General features: G+C 48.1%; 1 protein-coding gene across 1 annotated transcript; it reads right to left on the bottom strand.

Annotated features, from left to right (window-relative positions):
- Positions 1 to 11,961: 11,961 nt before the first annotated feature.
- Positions 11,962 to 14,055, bottom strand: LOC144148587 (disintegrin and metalloproteinase domain-containing protein 10-like). Its single transcript, XM_077680102.1, has one exon. It carries the CDS (start codon positions 14,053 to 14,055, stop codon positions 11,962 to 11,964), a length of 2,094 nt encoding a protein of 697 aa, XP_077536228.1.
- Between the last annotated feature and the right edge of the window lie 4,985 nt (positions 14,056 to 19,040).

Raw genomic sequence — 19,040 nt, 5'->3', positions numbered from 1 at the left:
TTTATTCCCGGATACACGAAGATTTCGCAGACGTCATTTCCGTCACACGCCAGTACAACGAAGCTAGCGGCCTGTAAAGGGTGCACCTCAGCACACAAGGTCTTCTTGCTGGGAAGCTACATTTAGTACAGGAGAGTACGTTATTCTTAGGGTTGTTCGTTTTCAAGTTTTATATTTTAACACGAAAGTGTTTTATGCCGCGGTACCCCAAGATTTCACTGACGTCATATCCGTCACGGAAATGACGCAGTGCACCTTTGCCGAAGCGACCCGGCAGCAGGACGTCGCTCGCCAAACACAGCCACAAGACAGCCGCCGACTCGCAAATCATGCTCAGCTGCGGACTTCGCTGCACATTTCACTTTCGTGTTATACTGATTCCTTGACAGGGGAATCAACCACAGTTTTTTTTTTCATTAAAAAGAACCAGATAAGGACAAACAGTACAGTTGAAGAAAGAATTTAGTATGTAAATTTAAGAGAGAAAGGAAAAAAAGTCTACCAAAGCTTGCACTTACGCGCAAGACTTGAATCGAGAAGCTTCTGTAGGTGAGCATTGACGGACACAAAGTTAGTTTAAGTAGCACGCCCTGCCTTTCGGATCGCGGCCGCTTCCTCGTCTAGAGACCCTGCGCGCAAGGTCTCTAGGATACTGAGCGCATGCGCACGCTCCTCTCGAGTGTGGCGGCGGCCGCTTTCACATGTATTTCCGGTGTATATAGAGTGAGCGATAGCGTTCCGGGCGGGGAGCTTTCGGCGCGCTGAACCCCGAACTTACGGCCAGTAACAACAGCTCCGCCGTTAAAAGAAAGTGGCAGTGCGGTTGGGACTCGCTCCAGCATACGCGTCCATCTTTTTTCAAATCCTCGACCTTTTTTGTTGCGCACGGTGCCATGTGAGCAGTTTGCGTGGTTGGCTCTTCAAGGGACCCTGCATCAGTTTTTTCAACGTTTTTGAAATCTTAAATGCTTGCAACGTAGTCACCCAACACACCCAGTACTTAGATTAGGGGGTCGCAAAGTACCTTAGCTAGAAATTACTGCTCTATGCCCATCAGATGACCTGTAAACTCGCTCAAGAGATTTATCACCTTTTCCCAGCCTTGGTGCTCTTCAACGGCTCGAATTACGTCACTGAGGCCAGGTAGCGGCTGTTGGCCGGTTTTCCTTCGGTTGCAGCAAGTAACGCTTTTTGATACAACTTTAAAAATAAAGCCACAAAAGCAAAGCAGAAACGGAAGGCGTATCTGGTACGACCAGCAAATCACGAAGTGCCGCTCCGCGCTGGCTATGGTGCTGGCGATAGCTATATAGCTTTCGCAGTGCTTCCAGAGGCGAAGTAAAGAGTGAAAGCGTTTATCGAAAGTGTTGAAAAGCGCCTTTCAGGCTTCGATTTTAGCGGTAAGTCTCAACTATCAAACCAGCTAGGGCTGGACATCGGTTAAAAAATTTAACAGGATTAATCGGCAGGGTTTAATCGGGTATTTGATGGATTCATCGGGTGCATTGCTTATGGAGAAAAAAAGAGTAAAAAAAGTTTGCTTGTTAGACTGGTATTTGAACTGTCACGTGGCCGACACAGTCACGTTTGGATAATTCATAGCGAGCTCGCGCTGCTCGGCTGCGGAAGTGGTTTGGTAACATTTGCAAGCATCAGTGTGATCCAGCCCTGTTCACTGACACTCCAGATGAGGTCAGCTGATCACCACCATGGCGCTGAAGCGTTCGGAATACGTGTTTCCAAAAGCTTCGCTGCACAGAGCACCCACTTGACATGTCTGTTCGCGTGATGCAGAACAGTAATTAAATGTCGTAATTGGCTTCGCCCCAAACTAAAAGCGACCTAAAACATACCAAATCACTATTGCTTACAAAAAGAACAGGTAGATTTGTGTTTAGAAAAAAAAAATTAAATTTCGAAAAAAAAAGTAAGCAATGAAAAAAAGACATACCGTAAAATCCGAAGAGATAGCCCACCTGAGATCGAGAGCAAATCGAGTGAAAATATGACGTGGGCTAACTTTCGGTGTGCAGTAAAAAAAGATGAGAAATGCATCGCAGCCAAAGAGTGAACACGCGTTTATTAGCACTGTATTCATTCGTCGTCAAAACCGTCGAACGAACAGTCGCTCTCACTGTCAAACAAAAGGTCGACCACCTCCTCACGCACGGAGTTGGACGCGGTTGGCAGGCAGCAGGAGGAGGGATCGCCGAAACGAGCCGCTCATGAAGCTCTGAGTCTTCTTATCCATCGAGGGCTGTGGATATAGCGCACCTTTTCAGGTTCCTGTGACCTGTGACCTGTTATCTCACCCTACCCACGCTAGCTAACCTCGTTTCCCCGGGCGTCATCCCCGGCTGGGATGATGCTATTGTCAGGGGTGGGTTATCTTTCGGTGTTTTTGAAAAAATTGGAAAATTGTGCCAAAAACAGGGGTGGGTTATCTTTCGGGGGTGGGGCATCTCTCGGGATTTTACGGTAGACCTGATGGGGCCAGAACCCAAGGCGTCAGCGCCAGTACTCAGTACTCTACATCGAGGCTAGAGAGCCCGATCGGTGGGCTCGTTGTAGCAAGCGCTCAAAAGAATAGCGCGTGATGTGACATCACACATGTCACGTGGGTGCTCTGTGCAGCGAAGCGTTTGGAAACACGTGGCCGGGACGCTTATACCCGCGTTTGTTGTCATGCACACTATTTTTGGAATCAGGAATAGGAGGCAGCGCTCATCAATCGTGGTTTGTATACGTCAGATAGCCTATCCAACGCCAAAGTGGTCTGAGTGCCCCAGAAAAATTTCCGAGCTGGTTGTCGACCACGAAGCCAGAGATATTCTATCGCCGCACATGAGAAGCCTCCACAATCACAGGGCCGTCTCCACATCGATTCACCCTCAAATCATCCCTCGCAGGGAAACTCCATCGGATTCAATACCCCTACCCTAGTGACGCTATCCGACCCCAGTCTTCCGCGTTCGAAATTTCGCCTACATCCCCTTTTTGGGCAAAAGACTAATGTAGGCAGATTCCTTAATAACGATTACTTGTCTCTTTTGTTGTTCTTTTTCTTTCTCATTATTACTTGAGGACCTGCGTCCTTGTTCTGCGTAACCGCGGCTTTAACACGGCCCGCTATTATGCCTATTGGATAAAGAAGTGAGGGATAATTCATATTCAGGTTAGCCTCATACAAAGCTGTATTTTTAGTTTTAGCCTTGCGTAATTGGTGGGCGCCCGTCTAGATCCCACCAAAGGGAGATAGAGAAAACGATTTTGATTAGCCCGGCGATGTCGGCCGAGCTAAAGATAAATGTTCTACATATGGAGAATTCATCAGTGGAAAAAGGCAGTGGGTAGTATCTTAGTTTATTCTGTTCTGCGGACGTTTTACTTGTGGTCTTGTACTTATGTATTGTACTTGCGTATTTTTTCTATTGTTCTTGCTGATGTACAGGTGTGTAGTGTTAAATTCTTGCCCCTCGTGCTGGGGCCCTTAAATGGGCCGGAACGATTCTCTAAATAAATAAATAAATAAATAAATAAATAAATAAATAAATAAATAAATAAATAAATAAATAAATAAATAAATAAATAAATAAACAAATAAATAAATAAATAAATAAATAAATAAATAAATAAATAAATAAATAAATAAATAAATAAATAAATAAATAAATAAATAAATCGACATTTTAAATGGACAGCTTAGAAGTGCAGCAGCACATGCCGTCCCCTGACGGAGACAATTAACGAGCAAATGATAGAAGCGGGAAAAGTGTTTACGGTCCTTTATTCAGAGATCGAGGAGACAGCGGGACAGCTTGACCCATAACTCAGTGTGCTGCGAATAATTGCACCCCAAAATACAGGCCGGCCAAAGACTCCGGTACCCCGGAAGAATACTCGTAGCATCCTCATCCCTTACTTGCACGCTCTGTTATCAGCAGGCTGCTTGAGAGTCTGTGATGACGATTCTACTGGACAGTTTCCTTTCAGGGAGGGTGGCACGAACGACCCCGCGGTTACTTCAGCGATACCGTCCATCTCACCTAGTGGCGATCGTTTGGACACCTGCCCATGCCTCTGTAACGGGCAAAAACTTCGCCCACCGACAGGCTCGTGAACTGGCCCACCGAGCCCCAGAGGTCACCGCAGCTCCGGCGCCACTTCTCACCTATCAGGAAATTACTCAATTTTACCGGACCACCAGACGAAAATTCCCGTGCCCTCACCCATCCCTTTAGCAAAACTAAGGAAATTACACTCCGATAATTACAAGCAGGGAAGTACGTTCACCCGGTTCGAATGAATTTATTGTTTCCCACACAGTACGCCGCTCTATGCAAATTTTTTTCACAGCTAGGTACCCTCCAGCACATAATTGTGGAATGCGCTCACAACCCAGCCCTACCACCCTTCTCCACCTGTTCCTTTCCTGAGCTGTGGGAGACACTACTGACCAGCTGTCAACCGGAGGACCAGACTCTCCTGGTGACACAAGCGAAGACGGCGAGGGCAACGCATGGATTCCCGGACTAGGGTTCCACTCTCACATTTGAGCTCATTAAATGTTTTCTCTCTCTCTCTCTCTCTGTTATGAGCACGAGAAGAAACATTTGGTGACAACCCCGCATTTGCTTGACTTTCATTTGCCTCCGTTGCGTCGGCGCGTTAAACCCTACAGTCAATCAGCATCACCTAAACGCGTCCAGGTAACGAGCAAGATTTCAAAAAAGAAGCTCTGCGGTCCAGTTCGGAAATATACTATACTACCGTTTCAACAACTTTTACTGTGAAGGTGAACTTTGCAATGGATGGTGAAAGAACACGGGCTTTCACGGGATTTCCTGGCATTCGCTGAGAGGATACATCCCGATATCAGTTACGAAAAAATTAGGATATACGTAGCGTGGGCTATGGTTCAGTAATCCAGTCCAATCCAGTCTTATTCAGTCCAGTCCAGTCCAGTCCAGTCACTGCTCCTCGGGCATACTCAGCACGGCTCTTCACGAGCCACGCGAAACGGCTATCAAGCGGCTCCGGTGCAGCGTCAGAATTGGCTACTGCGCTATTGAGGCGCACACGTGGGCACGCGCCGGCGCCAGTCCGTCTGCCGCGGCGATGACGCAACACAATCCAACACAATCCACTTTAATCCAATCCAATCCAAACCCAATCCAATCCAAGCCAAGCCAAGCCAAGCCAAGCCGAGCCAATTCAATCCAATGTCCCTCGCGCTTGCGCAGAATGGCCCTTCACTGCCAAGGAGGTTGTATAAACAACCTCCTTGTTCACTGCCACGACCAACTATACTTTGGTCGTGTTCACTGCACACGCGAAACTGCTCAACCTCGGCGAGTGTAGCTTCCGCTACAAAAAAAGAAAACTGCGCATAAAACGAGGACACAAGAGAAGACGGCTAGACACACAGGGCGCAGACTAGCAACTGATTTTTAGTTGGTTGTTTATATTCGTTCTGTGCCCTAGGTTTTCGCACATGCGTAGAACGCATTTTCCTTCATAATCTGTTCCTTTACTAAAATAAAAATCAGTTGCTAGTCTGCGCCCTGTGTGTCTATAGCCGTCTTCTATTGTGTCCTTGTGAAAAGCAAAAACGCCCGTGTGTACGAGATTTCGGCGCACGATAAAGATCCCCAGGTGGTCAAAATTAATCCGGAGCCCTCCACTCCGGCGCGCCTCATCGCCTGCGTTGCGTCGGCGCGTTAAACCCCACAATCAATCAATTGTGTCCTTGTTTTATGCGCAGTTTTCTTTTTCGTAATATACTAACTGGCCCAAGTTTGTACTCTAACGATATCATTTGTGCTTTGCAAATATTCCCTGCCACGGCATGTAGTCCGATCGAGTGTTCATTTAACATGATTCGGCGTGTGAAATAGTGGCTTCGTTTGGCGGTGTCCAACCACCGTCTGCTTGAACTCAGCATGCTCCAGTTGCATCGCGAAAATAATTGGACAGGCAAATAGCATTCACACCGATAACCACTTTGTGATATGGGCGCACCTGCAGACGCACTGTGCTTATAAATATGTAATAGTGAGTGTAAAAACGGGTTTCCAGAAAGCAAATACTAATTTCTCGCAACCTTGCCTCACATGAATGAATGAATGAATGAATGAATGAATGAATGAATGAATGAATGAATGAATGTGCTTTATTATAAAGGAGGCACGAAGCCCTTTGGGGAAGGAGGTAAGTAAAAAAATTAGCAGTGGCTTAGCTCGGCTATGCCAGGATATACGTAGCGTGAGCTAAGGTTCAGCTGGTTATTCTTAGGTTTCCTGGTTGTCTAGGATTAGCTGATTAGCATGCTTACTGCTGCTAAAACGATTTCCAATCCAATCCAATCTAGTCCAGTCCAGTCCAGTCGCTGCTCCTCGCGCATGAGCAGCACGGCTCTCCAGGAGCCACGTGAAACGGCTATCAAGCGGCTCCCGTGCAGTGACATACTTGGCTACTGCGCAACGGAGCCGACAGCTGGGCACGCGCCGGTGCCAGTGCGTCTGCCGCGGCTATGACGTCACTCCTCTGAAATGCGCAGACTGGCGAATGTGGAGACCAAATTCTCTACACACCCGTACTACAATTGGATTGGATTTCTAATTCAATACAATACAATACAATTTAATCCAATCCAAATCCAATCCAATCCGATCCAATACAATGCTCCTCGTGCTTGCGCAGCATGGCCCTTCAAGGTCTACGCGAAACTGCTCAACCTCGACCAGTGTAGCTTACTCTCCAAAAAGGATGCAGGGGGAAACATTAAAGTTCATTGTGGGATCATAGGTCGTTTCGTCGGCGTCTTCGTTCTTGTGTGCTGCCTAAACAACCATGGTCAGGCCCACTCTATACTGCTTTATAGAGAACACTCTCTATATAGTGCGTATTGGCCTATTTCTCCGAGTAATGATGCGTTGCACCGGAGTAGCTGCAAGTGCGCGTGAGCGTTAGATGGCAGTGGCCATTTATCAAGCAGCATACTTTATTTTACATGGTTATCTGATCGATACAAGGCAATTGTTTGAAAACCAGTGCCTTCGATAATTCTGTTTACTAAAATATTACCGCTTATGTGATGCAATGGTTCCTTGTTGTGATGTATGAGCTTTAAAAAAGATGTTTAAACTTATTTCTTAATATTCTGAATTCTTAAAAACACACTCACTTTCTTCGTTATATATCCTGTGAATGATGTGGCATTTCGCTTATGATATTTTACCGTCTCCTAGTGTGGTGCAACTGATTCGCCCCCCTCACGGCAAAATCCTGCCGACACCGATGTCCACGTTGTATATCATTCATCACTACCAAACACTGACTGCCAACTCCAGTGTCTCAATTGGTACTTTTCGTGCAACTTTTGCATTAAAGTCGCCCATCGCCACGGTGTGTCGATTTCTACGTCCCCGATTTATTGCTGATTCAATATTTTCGTAGTAACTGTCAATCACCTCATCCTTGTAGCTGGATGTCGGTGCATAAACTTGCATTCTTATTGCCATAAATTTTTGTTCAGCGGTGTGCTCTTGCACCTATGTTTTGGAATTTCTGTGTGGCTGTTGCCAGGAGGAGGGCATTGTCAAGCCGGCGTGGACTCCGACGGGTCACGTGGCTCAAACTGGGTCACGTGTCCGAAGGAGGGAGGGACTTGAAAGCGAGGAAGTTGACGGATTGCTGTGGAGGGACAGACGGCCCTCATAAAAATGTTTACCGAGATTTAATAAACTTCTCATAGAGATTGTTCAAAAGAATCTTATAAACATTTTGTTAGCATTTTATAGAATATTTCTATTGAGTTTCCATTAAAAAATTGGCCATCGAGTTTTAATTAAAAGTTTTTAGACCCAAGTCAATAGACCTTACCAGTTTTGAATGTAGTTTCTTATGAGTTAAATTTCCAAAAAGGGTTTCTATAAAAATGCTCAATAAGCTTTCTATGCAATTCTTACTTAGTAGAGTCGTAACCGCCTATTGCGCGTGAGACAGCTTTGAATAGCGTTTCTGGCGGGTTTTATAAAATGTATCTCAATCACCTTTGTATAATATTCTTATTCAGTATAGCCGTAACATCCTGTTGCGTCTGAGTCAAGTTTGAATAGAATTTCAGATGAGTTTTTATTAAATTTACCTCAATTATCTTTCTATAAATTCTTATCGAGTACGATCGTAACATCCTGTTGCATACGAGCGAAGTATGAATAGAATTTTACTAAATTTATATCTTAATTAGATTTTTATAAAATTCCTATTAAGTATATTCGTAATATCCTGTTGAATATGAGCTAAGTTTGAATATGAGCTAAGTTTGAATAGTCTTATGCGTTTTTATTAAATTTATCTCAATTAGCTTCCTATTAAATTTTTATTGAGTATGGTAGTAGCATCCTGTTGCCTGTGAGTAAGGTTTCTGGTGACTTTTAACAGCTGGGCTTCTTAGGGGCTCGCAATGTCCGGCGGCGATGTCTGTCACCCCATGCGCCGTTGCTCCAGCCTGCTCTTAAGACGAAGTAATGGCCGTCCATCGCGCGATCTCGGTTCATGCGCCGGGACACGCGACGCAATAGCACCCCACATATATGAACCGATAATCTGCCAAACCTCCGTGGGTCACCAATACGAAGTCTATTGAAACTCAACATAAAGAAGGCATTAAGATTCTTGCTGCTTGTTCGTAAAAAAAAGTTTATTGCCTGGCTAACGACCACAGTCTACAAACTAGAATTTCGATATACCCTATAGAAAGAAAATACATAGTCTGTTCTGTTAAAACTCAATATATTGAATGCAATAAATTACTTGTTTCATTTTTGAAATAGAAAAGTTTATTGATATTCTATTGGCCGCAGTTTATAAGGTGGGATTTTTGGTTCACTCTCTACAAACGCAATATGAAGTGTATTGCAACTCAATGTCTTGAAGGCAATAAAAGGTTGGTTGAGTTTGTGCAACAAAAGGTTTATTGACTCCCTCACGACTTCAGTGCATGAGGTATGAGTTTTACTTAACTTTTTATTAACTATATAGAACACCATTACAAAGTTTAGTAACACTCAATGCCCATTTTCGTTAGGGGGAGGAGGAAGAATAGGCGAAAGGGGATGGAAAGAGAAAGCGCAGTGGTGCAGGAGGAAATGCCTCCCTTCGACAGCTTTCTAATTGAAGAAAACACGAAGACATCCTCATCTAAGGAAGTATGACCGTCTAAGGTACGGAGAGTTTTAAAGTTGGGCTAGGAGCCACAACCAACGGACGGAAAATGCAGTTGTGGCTCTACCATTACCGCAGGCCCCTGCGGAAGCAATCACCAGAAGTTCACAGCTACCTTCAAGGAGGCATCTCGCAATCTGTCATGAAGATTCTAAAGCGGGATCACACGGAAAAAATTCGCACAAAAGAGTGTGGCACTTCAGGTTTTAGACCTAAAGTGCCGTTATACCTTGGTGGTACGGCAAGGGCCTCTAATTGTATGAGCCCGTTTAATAAAGTCCTTGCGAAGGAGTTAGAACCACCGGGGTTAGAACCCAGGCCGTATAGGTGAAAATCCACAATTCCACCCCTAGGCCGCTGAGACAGAACGGAGACGCCGTATTGGCAGTTCCCCGGGAGAATTAAACGAGTGTTTCATTTGATCGGGACAGTATAGATGGCGCTAGTGAGGGTTATCTAAGCGACCAGGCTTTCCAAACACGCTTCCCGATTGGCCACTACGGCAACATGGCACCAGCAATCTCACGTGCTTACTGAAGGGGATCAGCTGGTGAAAATGACCGCTGCCGTCATAAGCTCACGGCCGATTCACTCATTCATATTTGACTGCGGCATCAACATACCTACCAACCTTCTCACATGCATACGTACTGAATGTCCTTCTGCATTTGTCTTCTGTAAGCTAGAAACTTTCTTGGCGCAGTGGGGTAAGCTATATTTTCAGTTTTCGCATTCACTGGCGAAAAATTAAACTTTCAGCCAGCGATAACTGTGCAGGGTTGGAGCAAAAACTCGCCCCATTGAAATGCATTAAAAGCACGATAACCTTGTTGGTAACACTGCATACATGCACCCTCTTTTTACAAGCTGCCCTAAGGCCGATCTCATTCATATATAATGCCTCCGATTACCAGTGGCATGAATTAATCTGTCAACCTAATTTATAGCTTACCCTAGTCACCCGGAGCAGTAGCAACAGAGAGGGCTATTCAAATTAGTTCTTAGCTAAATTCTTAGCCATTCAAATTAGTCTCAAAATAGATATGCAAAGATACTGTCTCGATATGAGACCAGCTCTCCCTTTCAAGCCTTGCAAATCACTGGCTTTGGGACAGCCCTTCAAATACCGCAGTGCAGACTGAAAATGAGCTCTATCAAATAGAAATTTAGTTTGTAAAAGATATACCGCACGTTTACGAGCTCGAGCAACTCCGAGGTGGTGATTTCGTTGCAATAGCTTCCATTCGATAATACTCGAGAGTAATATTGGATCAATAGAAAGTAAAAATAAAGCAGCCAAGAACCATAACATACAAATGTTACGCTCCAGTTTACCGCGGGTACTAAAAAAGTGTCTTATTTCTGATTTTCGTCGCCTCTTTTATTTGCTTCCAACTGTAGTATCCATTGAATCTGTCTGTTCTTAATATGCCCAGTTAGCCACTATACATTTTTTCCCCAACGTTTATTGAAATGTAGAAAACAAACAACCGGGGGTCTCTTGCTAGTGCATCAGACCCCCTTAGGGGCAGCGATAAGTTAGGGTTCACGACGGGTATGGGTGGGAAATAGCAAGGGAAAAATAGTGGGTTGGGATATGAAATGCAGGAGAGTGCATGCCTTCGCTAAATTAGGTGGGGAGGAGGGACGCAGGAGATCATTTAAAGAATTTGGTCGTAAGTTAGCGGGAAGGGTGTCTAGGAGAACCTGTCTTTCAGTTTGAAATCGAGGGCATGTCCAAATAATGTGTTCAGTGGTGTCCGGAATTTCACAGGGGATACACATGCCTTGATTGGGTGACGAATAAAAAAAACTGTTGTCGTTTTGTAGGGGTTAAGAATATCGAAGAACTACACATTTAAACTCGAGAAAACTTCGTGCTTGTCGGATGTACAGCGCTGTTTATGAAGTAATGGGATTGTCAGTTTCATTTGGGTTTCACTTTCAACTCTTCTCTTTCCTTATCTCTTCCTGTGATTCGTTTATTACTCAGTCTTTTTTCCACTGCTGTCTGCCAATGTGAATTTTAAATCTTGTTTGCTTAGGACTGCAGTGGTGTTATAAAGTGCTTTGCCGTCTTTGCTTGTACTGTGTGATGTATACTTTGATGTATTTTAATGTATTTGATGTACTTCCGTCGTTGCCTGTGACGATGCTAGTCTTGTTTTGCTTAGTCATTTTTGTATTGTTCCCCTCCTGCCTGGGACTAAATAGTGGCATTCAGTACCAATAAATAAAAATAAAATAAAAAAGCCTGTCAACTTGCCTACCCGCAACTTTTTCCTCCAAATACCCTCCGTAAAATTGTATTAGTTTTACAGAAATAAATTCATTCATTTCATATATGCACCTGAGGCACGAAGTTAAGCATCGCTCCATGGCCGGTCATGCGGATAACCGGGCATGTCCCGGCAGCATCTTCTGGTTAGGTTACCGGAAGCTCAGCTTAGCTTACCGACGACGTGATGGGGGCCCGGCCGGCGCAAGATACTCTCGATGGAGAAGCTCAGCGTCTGCGGCGCCGACGGCGGTGGCAGCGCAGCGACGTCCTCGGTCTGTTCCGCCGGGCCAGCCTCGGTCGCCCGGCGCATGCTGCTTCCCGCCCGAGTGCGCCGCCGACGCCGCCGCCGCCGCGAGCTCAAACCCCGCGTCTGGGCGGTGCCGCGGCCCCGCCCCCGTGGACGCGCCCCGCGTCTCGCAGGCCGCCTTCTGCTCTCGGACCAATTTTGTACTTTATTGCGTCTCGCGCGCCAGCCGGAGGCTCAGCGCAAGCAGCATCGCGACGACGACGACCACGGGCGCCCGCACTGAGGCCGCTGAGGACGTGCTGCTGTGCGAGATGGTGGGAGATACGATGCAGATGCCGAAGCCGTCGCACTGTCCCCGCCGGTCGTGGCAGAAGAAGTCGGAGCGCTGCACGAACAGGCGGCCGTCGAGCGACTTGAGGCCGTGCTCGATGGCCGGCAGGCAGGCGCCGCGCGACCCGTTCCGGCAGCAGATGTGGCACTCGTCGTTCCCGTACCGGCCCTCGTCGACGCACACGCAGTCGAGCAGGCCGCGGTCCTGGCACGGCGTCGACTGACACTTGCCCCGGCGGCAGGTCTTCTTGGTGCCGCGACACGGGTAGCCGTCCTCGCGAGCCGCGAGCGGCTGGCAAACGCCCTTGTCGTCGCACACGCCCGTCGACATGCACTCGTCGAAAGGCCGGCACGACGCGTTCCTGCCCGCGGCGAGCAGCGTAGCCCCGCACTGGTCGCTGCAGCAGGCGGACGAACGCGGACTGCAGGTGGAGCCGCGGCTGCGCCGCACCGTGCACGGCTGGTCCGGCCTGGGCGGCTCCAGCAGCGCCTCGTGCGGGCCCACGGACGAGGCCGGCGCGCAGCACGGGTCCAGGGTGTCGCACGTGGCCTCCGAGCCGCAGTCGCACTCCTCGCCGGGCTCAATGATGCCATTGCCGCAGCGCGCCCCATCCTCGGCCAGGCAGGTGCCCTTAGCGCGCAGCACCTTGCGCATCTCGCGCACCGAGCAGGGCGAGAAGGCCCGGTGGTTGGGCAGCGAGCCGTCCACCGAGTACTTGACCATGATGAAGAAGCCCGACTTGCCGAGCGGGTGGCAGGCCGGGTCAGCGGACGGGTCGTGCGGCGAGCCGAAGCTGTGGCCGATCTCGTGCGTCACCGTGCCGAAGGAGACGCCGTGCGGCACGCGCTTGCGGTTAGACGTGCTCGTGGTGATGGAGGCGATGTTGAAGCTGTGTATGGTGTCCTGGTCGATGAAGCGCATGGGCAGCTCGCATATGCCGCCCACGGGTCCCTCCGGGTCCGGGTTGGCCACGAACGAGATGCCGAGCGTGTTGCTCTCGAAGGGCCGGTGCGAGAAGCCCACCACGAGGCAGTGGCGCTGCACGTAGAATGAGAAGCTCGCCAGGTAGTCCTTGGCCGAGAGGTCCTCCTGGCCGAGCGGGTAGCCCTTGCTGCTGGGCTCGGTGAAGATGGTCACCTTCTCCGGGATCAGGCCCACGCGGAACGGCAACTGGAAGTCGGTGTTGCGGAACACGAGGTCGGCGTAGTGCAAGTGCAGAATCATCTCTTGCACAACCAGGTTCACGTTGCGGTTGCGCGACCGGAAGAACGAGTGATCGGCCATGAGTTCGATGCCGCACACCCGCAGCCCCGACGAGCCGGACGACGGGGAGCGCATCCTCTGGGCGCTCATGCGCGTCAGCAGGTCTTCCTGGGCCGACATGCGCTGCAGCTGCTTGGAGGGCCCCACGGCGCGCGTCGTGTTCTGGAAGCAGGCGCGGACGCCTCCCTTCATGGTAACGCAGTCCGGCGTCATCACCTCCATGCCAGAGTAGACGACCGCGTCGTAGTTCTGCTTCTCGAGAAAGAAGTTGTCGGCCGGCTCGACGAAGTAGACGTTGTTCTCGGTGCGGATGACGCCATCGAACACGCCGTCGCGGAAGTAGCCCATCACCTCGGACCGCGGGTTGTCCTCGAGGCGGCCGATGTAGAGGCTGTAGTCGGCCTCGTACGCGACGCGCGACAAGCCGCTGGTGTTGTGCACGAACACGGGAATGCGGTCCACGTGTCGTGGGTCCTCGGCCAGCGAGAGGTTGAAGTGCTGTCCGTACGCCTGGAAGGAGACCCGGAATCTGCCCTGCGCGTCTGCCGCCACGTCCATGGCGTCTACACTGCGGGTGGGTGGCACGCTGAACGCCTCCATGCGAACGCGCTCGTAGCGGCTCACGAAGTCGCTCAGCTCCCCGCACACGGCCCCCATCAGGAGCCACGGCAGCAGCAGCGACCGCTGCAGCCGCCCGCAGCCCATGGTCGCGGCCACCACGCCGGCCCTCCTCTAATGATGATGAAGATGGTGGTGATGGTGGTGGTGCCAGATGATACGGCTCATACCCACTCAGGGGGGTTGGCCAGGAAAGGGGCTTTCACCGAGAGAAACTGTATACACAGTAATTAAAGAAATAGAATTAACGAATGAAATTAAAATAGGCGTTCAGGGGGGAAATATAAGCAAAAAAATAGGCTGCCCGAACATGAGATGTAGCATCAGGAAGTGTTAAAGCCAATATAAAATCCAAACTTAGAAAAAATAAAGAAGAGAAAGAAAACCACGAACAGTTTGTAAAGAAACAAAACAAGTAGAGAAGTTGGTGATGGAGAGCCAGTGGGCGGGAAGGCACCGATAGCAGTGATCATAAGCGCTGGGATCTTTTTGAGGGAAACCCGGAATGGCCTGGGGCTAACACCGGAGATGGCTAGATTCCGAAATGAATAAGCGCACGGCGGAGCAAAGATCTGCGTGGCTAAAACCCAGCACATTCGCCCCGAATGATAAGATTAGAGGAAGAGACAGTGGGAGGGCCAGCTGGTTGAACCTATTTTCCAAGTATCTTTTTCGTATACAGGAGTACCGTCGGCAGGAGAGGAAAAAATGTTCTGTTGTCTCTAATTCGTTACAAAATGCACAGAATGACTGACTGATGCACAGAGAACAGAGTGACAGAGTGACAAAAGCCAGTGACTGACTGATCTGGCACTTCCATTGGGGGGATGACGATGTTTCTTTGTGAATGAAACTTCTCCCTTCTGCTGGTCCATACCAATGCAGGCGGCGTGCATCACTGGCCAATGTTCCTCTCAGTAGACCATGTCTTGGTGTCTTACTCCTTTTCCAGCAGCCAATTTAAGATTTTTTAAAGTGGTCTTTCACGGGAGAGCCCGTTTACTCTTTACAATAAACATGAACGGCTACTTTGAGCTGAAGGGGCGAGGGTGGTGTACGTAAACGATCTCCGCCCCGTATCACCTGCATGATGTGGTTCCCTCGCTGGATCTGCTTAGAAAAAGAGAGAGAGAGAGAGTAGTGGGGGATCAATCGTCACTGCATACTTCGAATATATGCCCTGAACGCCTGAGCACGTACGCAGCTAGCATCAAATTCTAAAAGTTAATCACCGCTGACAATGGTGGCCTGTTCATGAACAACCTGCTTCGCTACAATCGGTCGCCACCGGTATACAGATTAAACTTTTTTACACCCTTTTTGCTGGGAACGGGTGTAAAAATCTTGTCCCATGGTGCACACCTTTAAAAGGTGTTTTGGCTAAAAAGGGTGCAAGGATGAAATAAGGGTGTTCTTGGGAACACCCTCTAAGAAAGGTGTAAGGTTGCTCAACAGCCTAAAAAAGGGTGTGGGCAGCGCCGTTACGCGTGACAATGTGAATCGGCTAGCCAGAAGCGTGATATACAGGCACATTCAACACGCACAAGCAGTGCCGGATTAGCAGACTTTGGGGCCCGGGGCTGCTGTGTCTTTGGGGCCCTAATGATGAGGATGTGGCGATGATGATAATGATTCCGCTTTATTATGGTTAAAATTTCGAAGCCCATGTTATGCTCTCTGATCAGTAATAAATTATACATAATTTCACTGTTTCCGGAAACTAATTTCTTGGCTTGATGTCTAGTATTATATAACTTATTTTATCAGGCGTAAAAGTCAGCATCGTTTGATTGCTGGTCCATCACTAATTCACAAATAATCGATGTGCCTTGTCCGCCTGCACACGCCATAGTACAGAAGAGTGTTTTCTTACAAGACGCACTTTTTCTTAAGCCTTTAAGGTTTTAGTTTTAAACGCATAAAAATGGACAGGACGTATGTATTGTCGCTAGTTCTAACCAGTAAAGTTTCTTCCCGGAAGTTCGGCGTCGATCAGAAATCTAATCGCCCAGCTGTTGCTGATTTGGAAGAGTGTTCAGCATGGAGGCGGTGTTGAAATTTTCGGAGATTGTGGCCGGAGTGACGAACTGGAGATGTTGTTCATATGATGAAGGGAAATGAGGATTTATGTACAAATATATGTTAACAAAGCTGAATACATATCTAATAAAAGAAAAACTTGAAAACTGACTAACTCACTCACCCACTCGCTCATTCAGTAAGTGTTCAGTCCGCAAGTTTGTTACAGGAAGAGTTAATTATAAACTAACAGCGATGGAAACAATATTTTTTTGCATTACCATTTTGAGAAGGCCACTAGCGATTGTATGTGAGAAAGTGCAACATCCAGGTAGTGCAAACAAACTGAACCACTTCAGCGAGAAATATCGAGTCGATATCACCCTTATGCAATTCAAATAATCCACCAGCTTTATGGAACCAGTCTTCATCGAACTTCCGTGTTAAGTGCAATGCACTGAAATTTCTGGCAGAAACTGTGTACGCAGATATCTCACCCCATAGGGTAGTGCTCAAGTTCTCAATAATTGCATTTAATGTCCCTCAGGTTTAAACAGTTCACAATGTTCTTCAGAAATTAGTTCATTTTCGCATGCCCGACCCTTTCTTATGCCGAAACGCGTGCGTGTCGTAACGTCCGCGTACTTAGAGGTTCGTGTACCGAAAAGACTACCGAAACGACCTGTGCCGGAAAAGACCGGAGCGGAGTTCGGGGCCTTTTTTAAGCGGCTTTTTGGGCGCCGCCAGCCTGTGTACCCACGACTTTTGGTCCAAGACGTCTCCTCAGATACCTTGGGAAAGTAAGGAGGAGTAGGACGAATAACTACATAAATTGAAATGGACGCGAACCATAAGGTGCGGGGCTCGCCGCTCCTCCCCGCCTGTAACAAATTAGCTTCGTTGTGAAGGTGAGGTTGAAGCTCCTACCTTCAACTTTTGATGCGGGCAGCAAGCATACTCAAGAACCCCCTTTTTTTCCAAATGGTCGAGCGGGGCCCCTGGCAGCTGGGGGCCCGGGGCTGCAGCCCCCGTAGCCCCCACCTTAATCCGGCCCTGCACACAAGTCCCACGTTGACCTCAAATGAGTTCGGCAAGAAAGCCATTGGGATGCATAGGAAGAGCGAGTACATAGTTCCGAACCCAGAGGGGGGGTTTGGGGGTTCGAACCCCTCCCGAAATCTTTTCCAGGCAGCACGTAAACAATACTTACTGTTGCTTTCAGCAAAACTACCCCCGTCCCAAAATTCATAACCCCCCCCCCCCCCCCCGAAAAAAATTTCTGGGTACGTACGGCCCTGCATAGTTACTCAGAAATAATCTGCTCTTGCATTTATAGCCAGCAGAGGAAAGTCCTCTGATAGAGTCGGTGGGCTTGTCGCAAAAAAAGAGATATTTTAGCGCTAATATTAGCATTATGCCTTTTCATGTGAGCATATACAAGTTAGCATGCAGATTTGCAAAAGCTTTTTAATCGGAGGTGGCTATTGTATTCAATAAGTCATAGAAGTTTATTAAACACCAAACAAATGTTCCACACCATTTCAACAGCCACCAAGAAGGGTCATTTCAATCCCTTTTCCCACGAGGGTGTAAAGCTGCAAATTAGGGTGTTGGAAACTAAGAAAAATGGCGTAAAATACCTCCAACTTTGGAGGTAATTAGTACCCATTTACTCGGGTGGACTGAACATTTTCTACAGGCGGGAAGATGTTTTGTACCACCACCTCCTCCTCCTCCTCCTCCTCCTCTAAGGCCTCTCGCAATGACCCCCAACCGCTCCTGTCCTGCGCCACTCGAGTCCACAGTTTACCCCCGAAGTTTCGTATTTCATCCCTCCATCGAGTTATTGACCTTCCCCTTCCTCTACACCCATCTCTTGGTGTCCACTCTATTACCCTAATCATCCACCGGTTGTCGGTTCGTCTGAGTAAATGAGCTGCCCAAGTCCATTTCTTTTTCTTTATTTGAACCATGATGTCGTCAACGCTAATTTGTTCCAGATAGCTAGTTTCTTGTCCCTGAGTGTTATTCCTAACATTATTCGTTCCATGGCCCGTTGAGCCGACATAAGTTTGCTTACTAGTTGTTTAGCAAGGCGCGAAGTTTTAGCTCTGTACGCCATCACCGGCAGTATGCACTGGTTGTAAATTTTTAGACTGTAGACTGTACATTGTAGATTTGTACCTCACGATGTTTAAAATAATATGAATCGGCATAATTTATTGCTAGCGGAGCTGTTTAAGCCCGAGCTATGTTCGGTGACGTAACCAAAAGATACCAAGAAAAAGAACTGCGCCGCCTGTAAAGGGTGCACCACCACCGATAGGGTATTATAATAGGGAAGCCGACTTTCAAGCCTGTTAGTGGCGCAAGGCTGGAGTAACAGCGGAGTTGGGGGTCGACCTAGCTTGGTTCTCCCTTGGTTCCCCCTTCACTCTGACAGGTGAATGTCGCGTTCGTGACTGCTTTGGTGCGACGACGAGAGACACCCCAGCGGGAAGCGGAACGCTTTCAGGGGTTCACGGTCCAAACCTGTACCTCTGTGCCTCTCGCGTTCCACAAGCTGAGCTCGTCGCAACGCACCCGTCTGCAGTACGCGCCAGGGAGCAGAAAATGGTCGCACCTTTGCCAAAGCGACCCGCCAGCAGGACGTTACTCACCAAGCACACCCACAAGACATCCGCTGCAAATCATGCTCCTTTCGCTGCACATTTCGCTGCACATTTCACTTGCTCGTGTTTTACCGATTCTTATAACAGAGGAATCAACTACGGTTTTTTAACACGAAAGTGTTTTGTCCCATATTTCACGAGGATTTTACTTACGTCATATCCGCAACGGAAGTGACGCCAGTACAATGACGCAAGCGGCCTGTAAAGGGTGCACCCCTGCACAGAGGGTCTTCTTGCGGGGAAGCAACCTTTAGTACTAAAGAGCATGTTACACTTAGGGTTGTTCGTTGTTCGTTTTCGGGTTTTATATTTTAACACGAAAGTGTTTTTATCCCGGGATACACCAAGATTTCACTGACGTCATATCCGTCACGGAAATGA

Source organism: Haemaphysalis longicornis, unplaced genomic scaffold (assembly GCF_048455015.1).
Source record: "Haemaphysalis longicornis isolate Haplotype H1 unplaced genomic scaffold, Haemaphysalis longicornis Haplotype H1 scaffold_8, whole genome shotgun sequence".
Lineage (NCBI taxonomy): Eukaryota > Metazoa > Arthropoda > Arachnida > Ixodida > Ixodidae > Haemaphysalis > Haemaphysalis longicornis.
Note: the sequence above shows the minus strand (reverse complement) of the source record. Positions and strands in the feature narration are given on the sequence as shown.

Bases quoted from the DNA above. Each gene is read 5' to 3' on its own strand.
- LOC144148587 (XM_077680102.1), bottom strand. From the start codon at position 14,055: ATGGGCTGCGGGCGGCTGCAGCGGTCGCTGCTGCTGCCGTGGCTCCTG.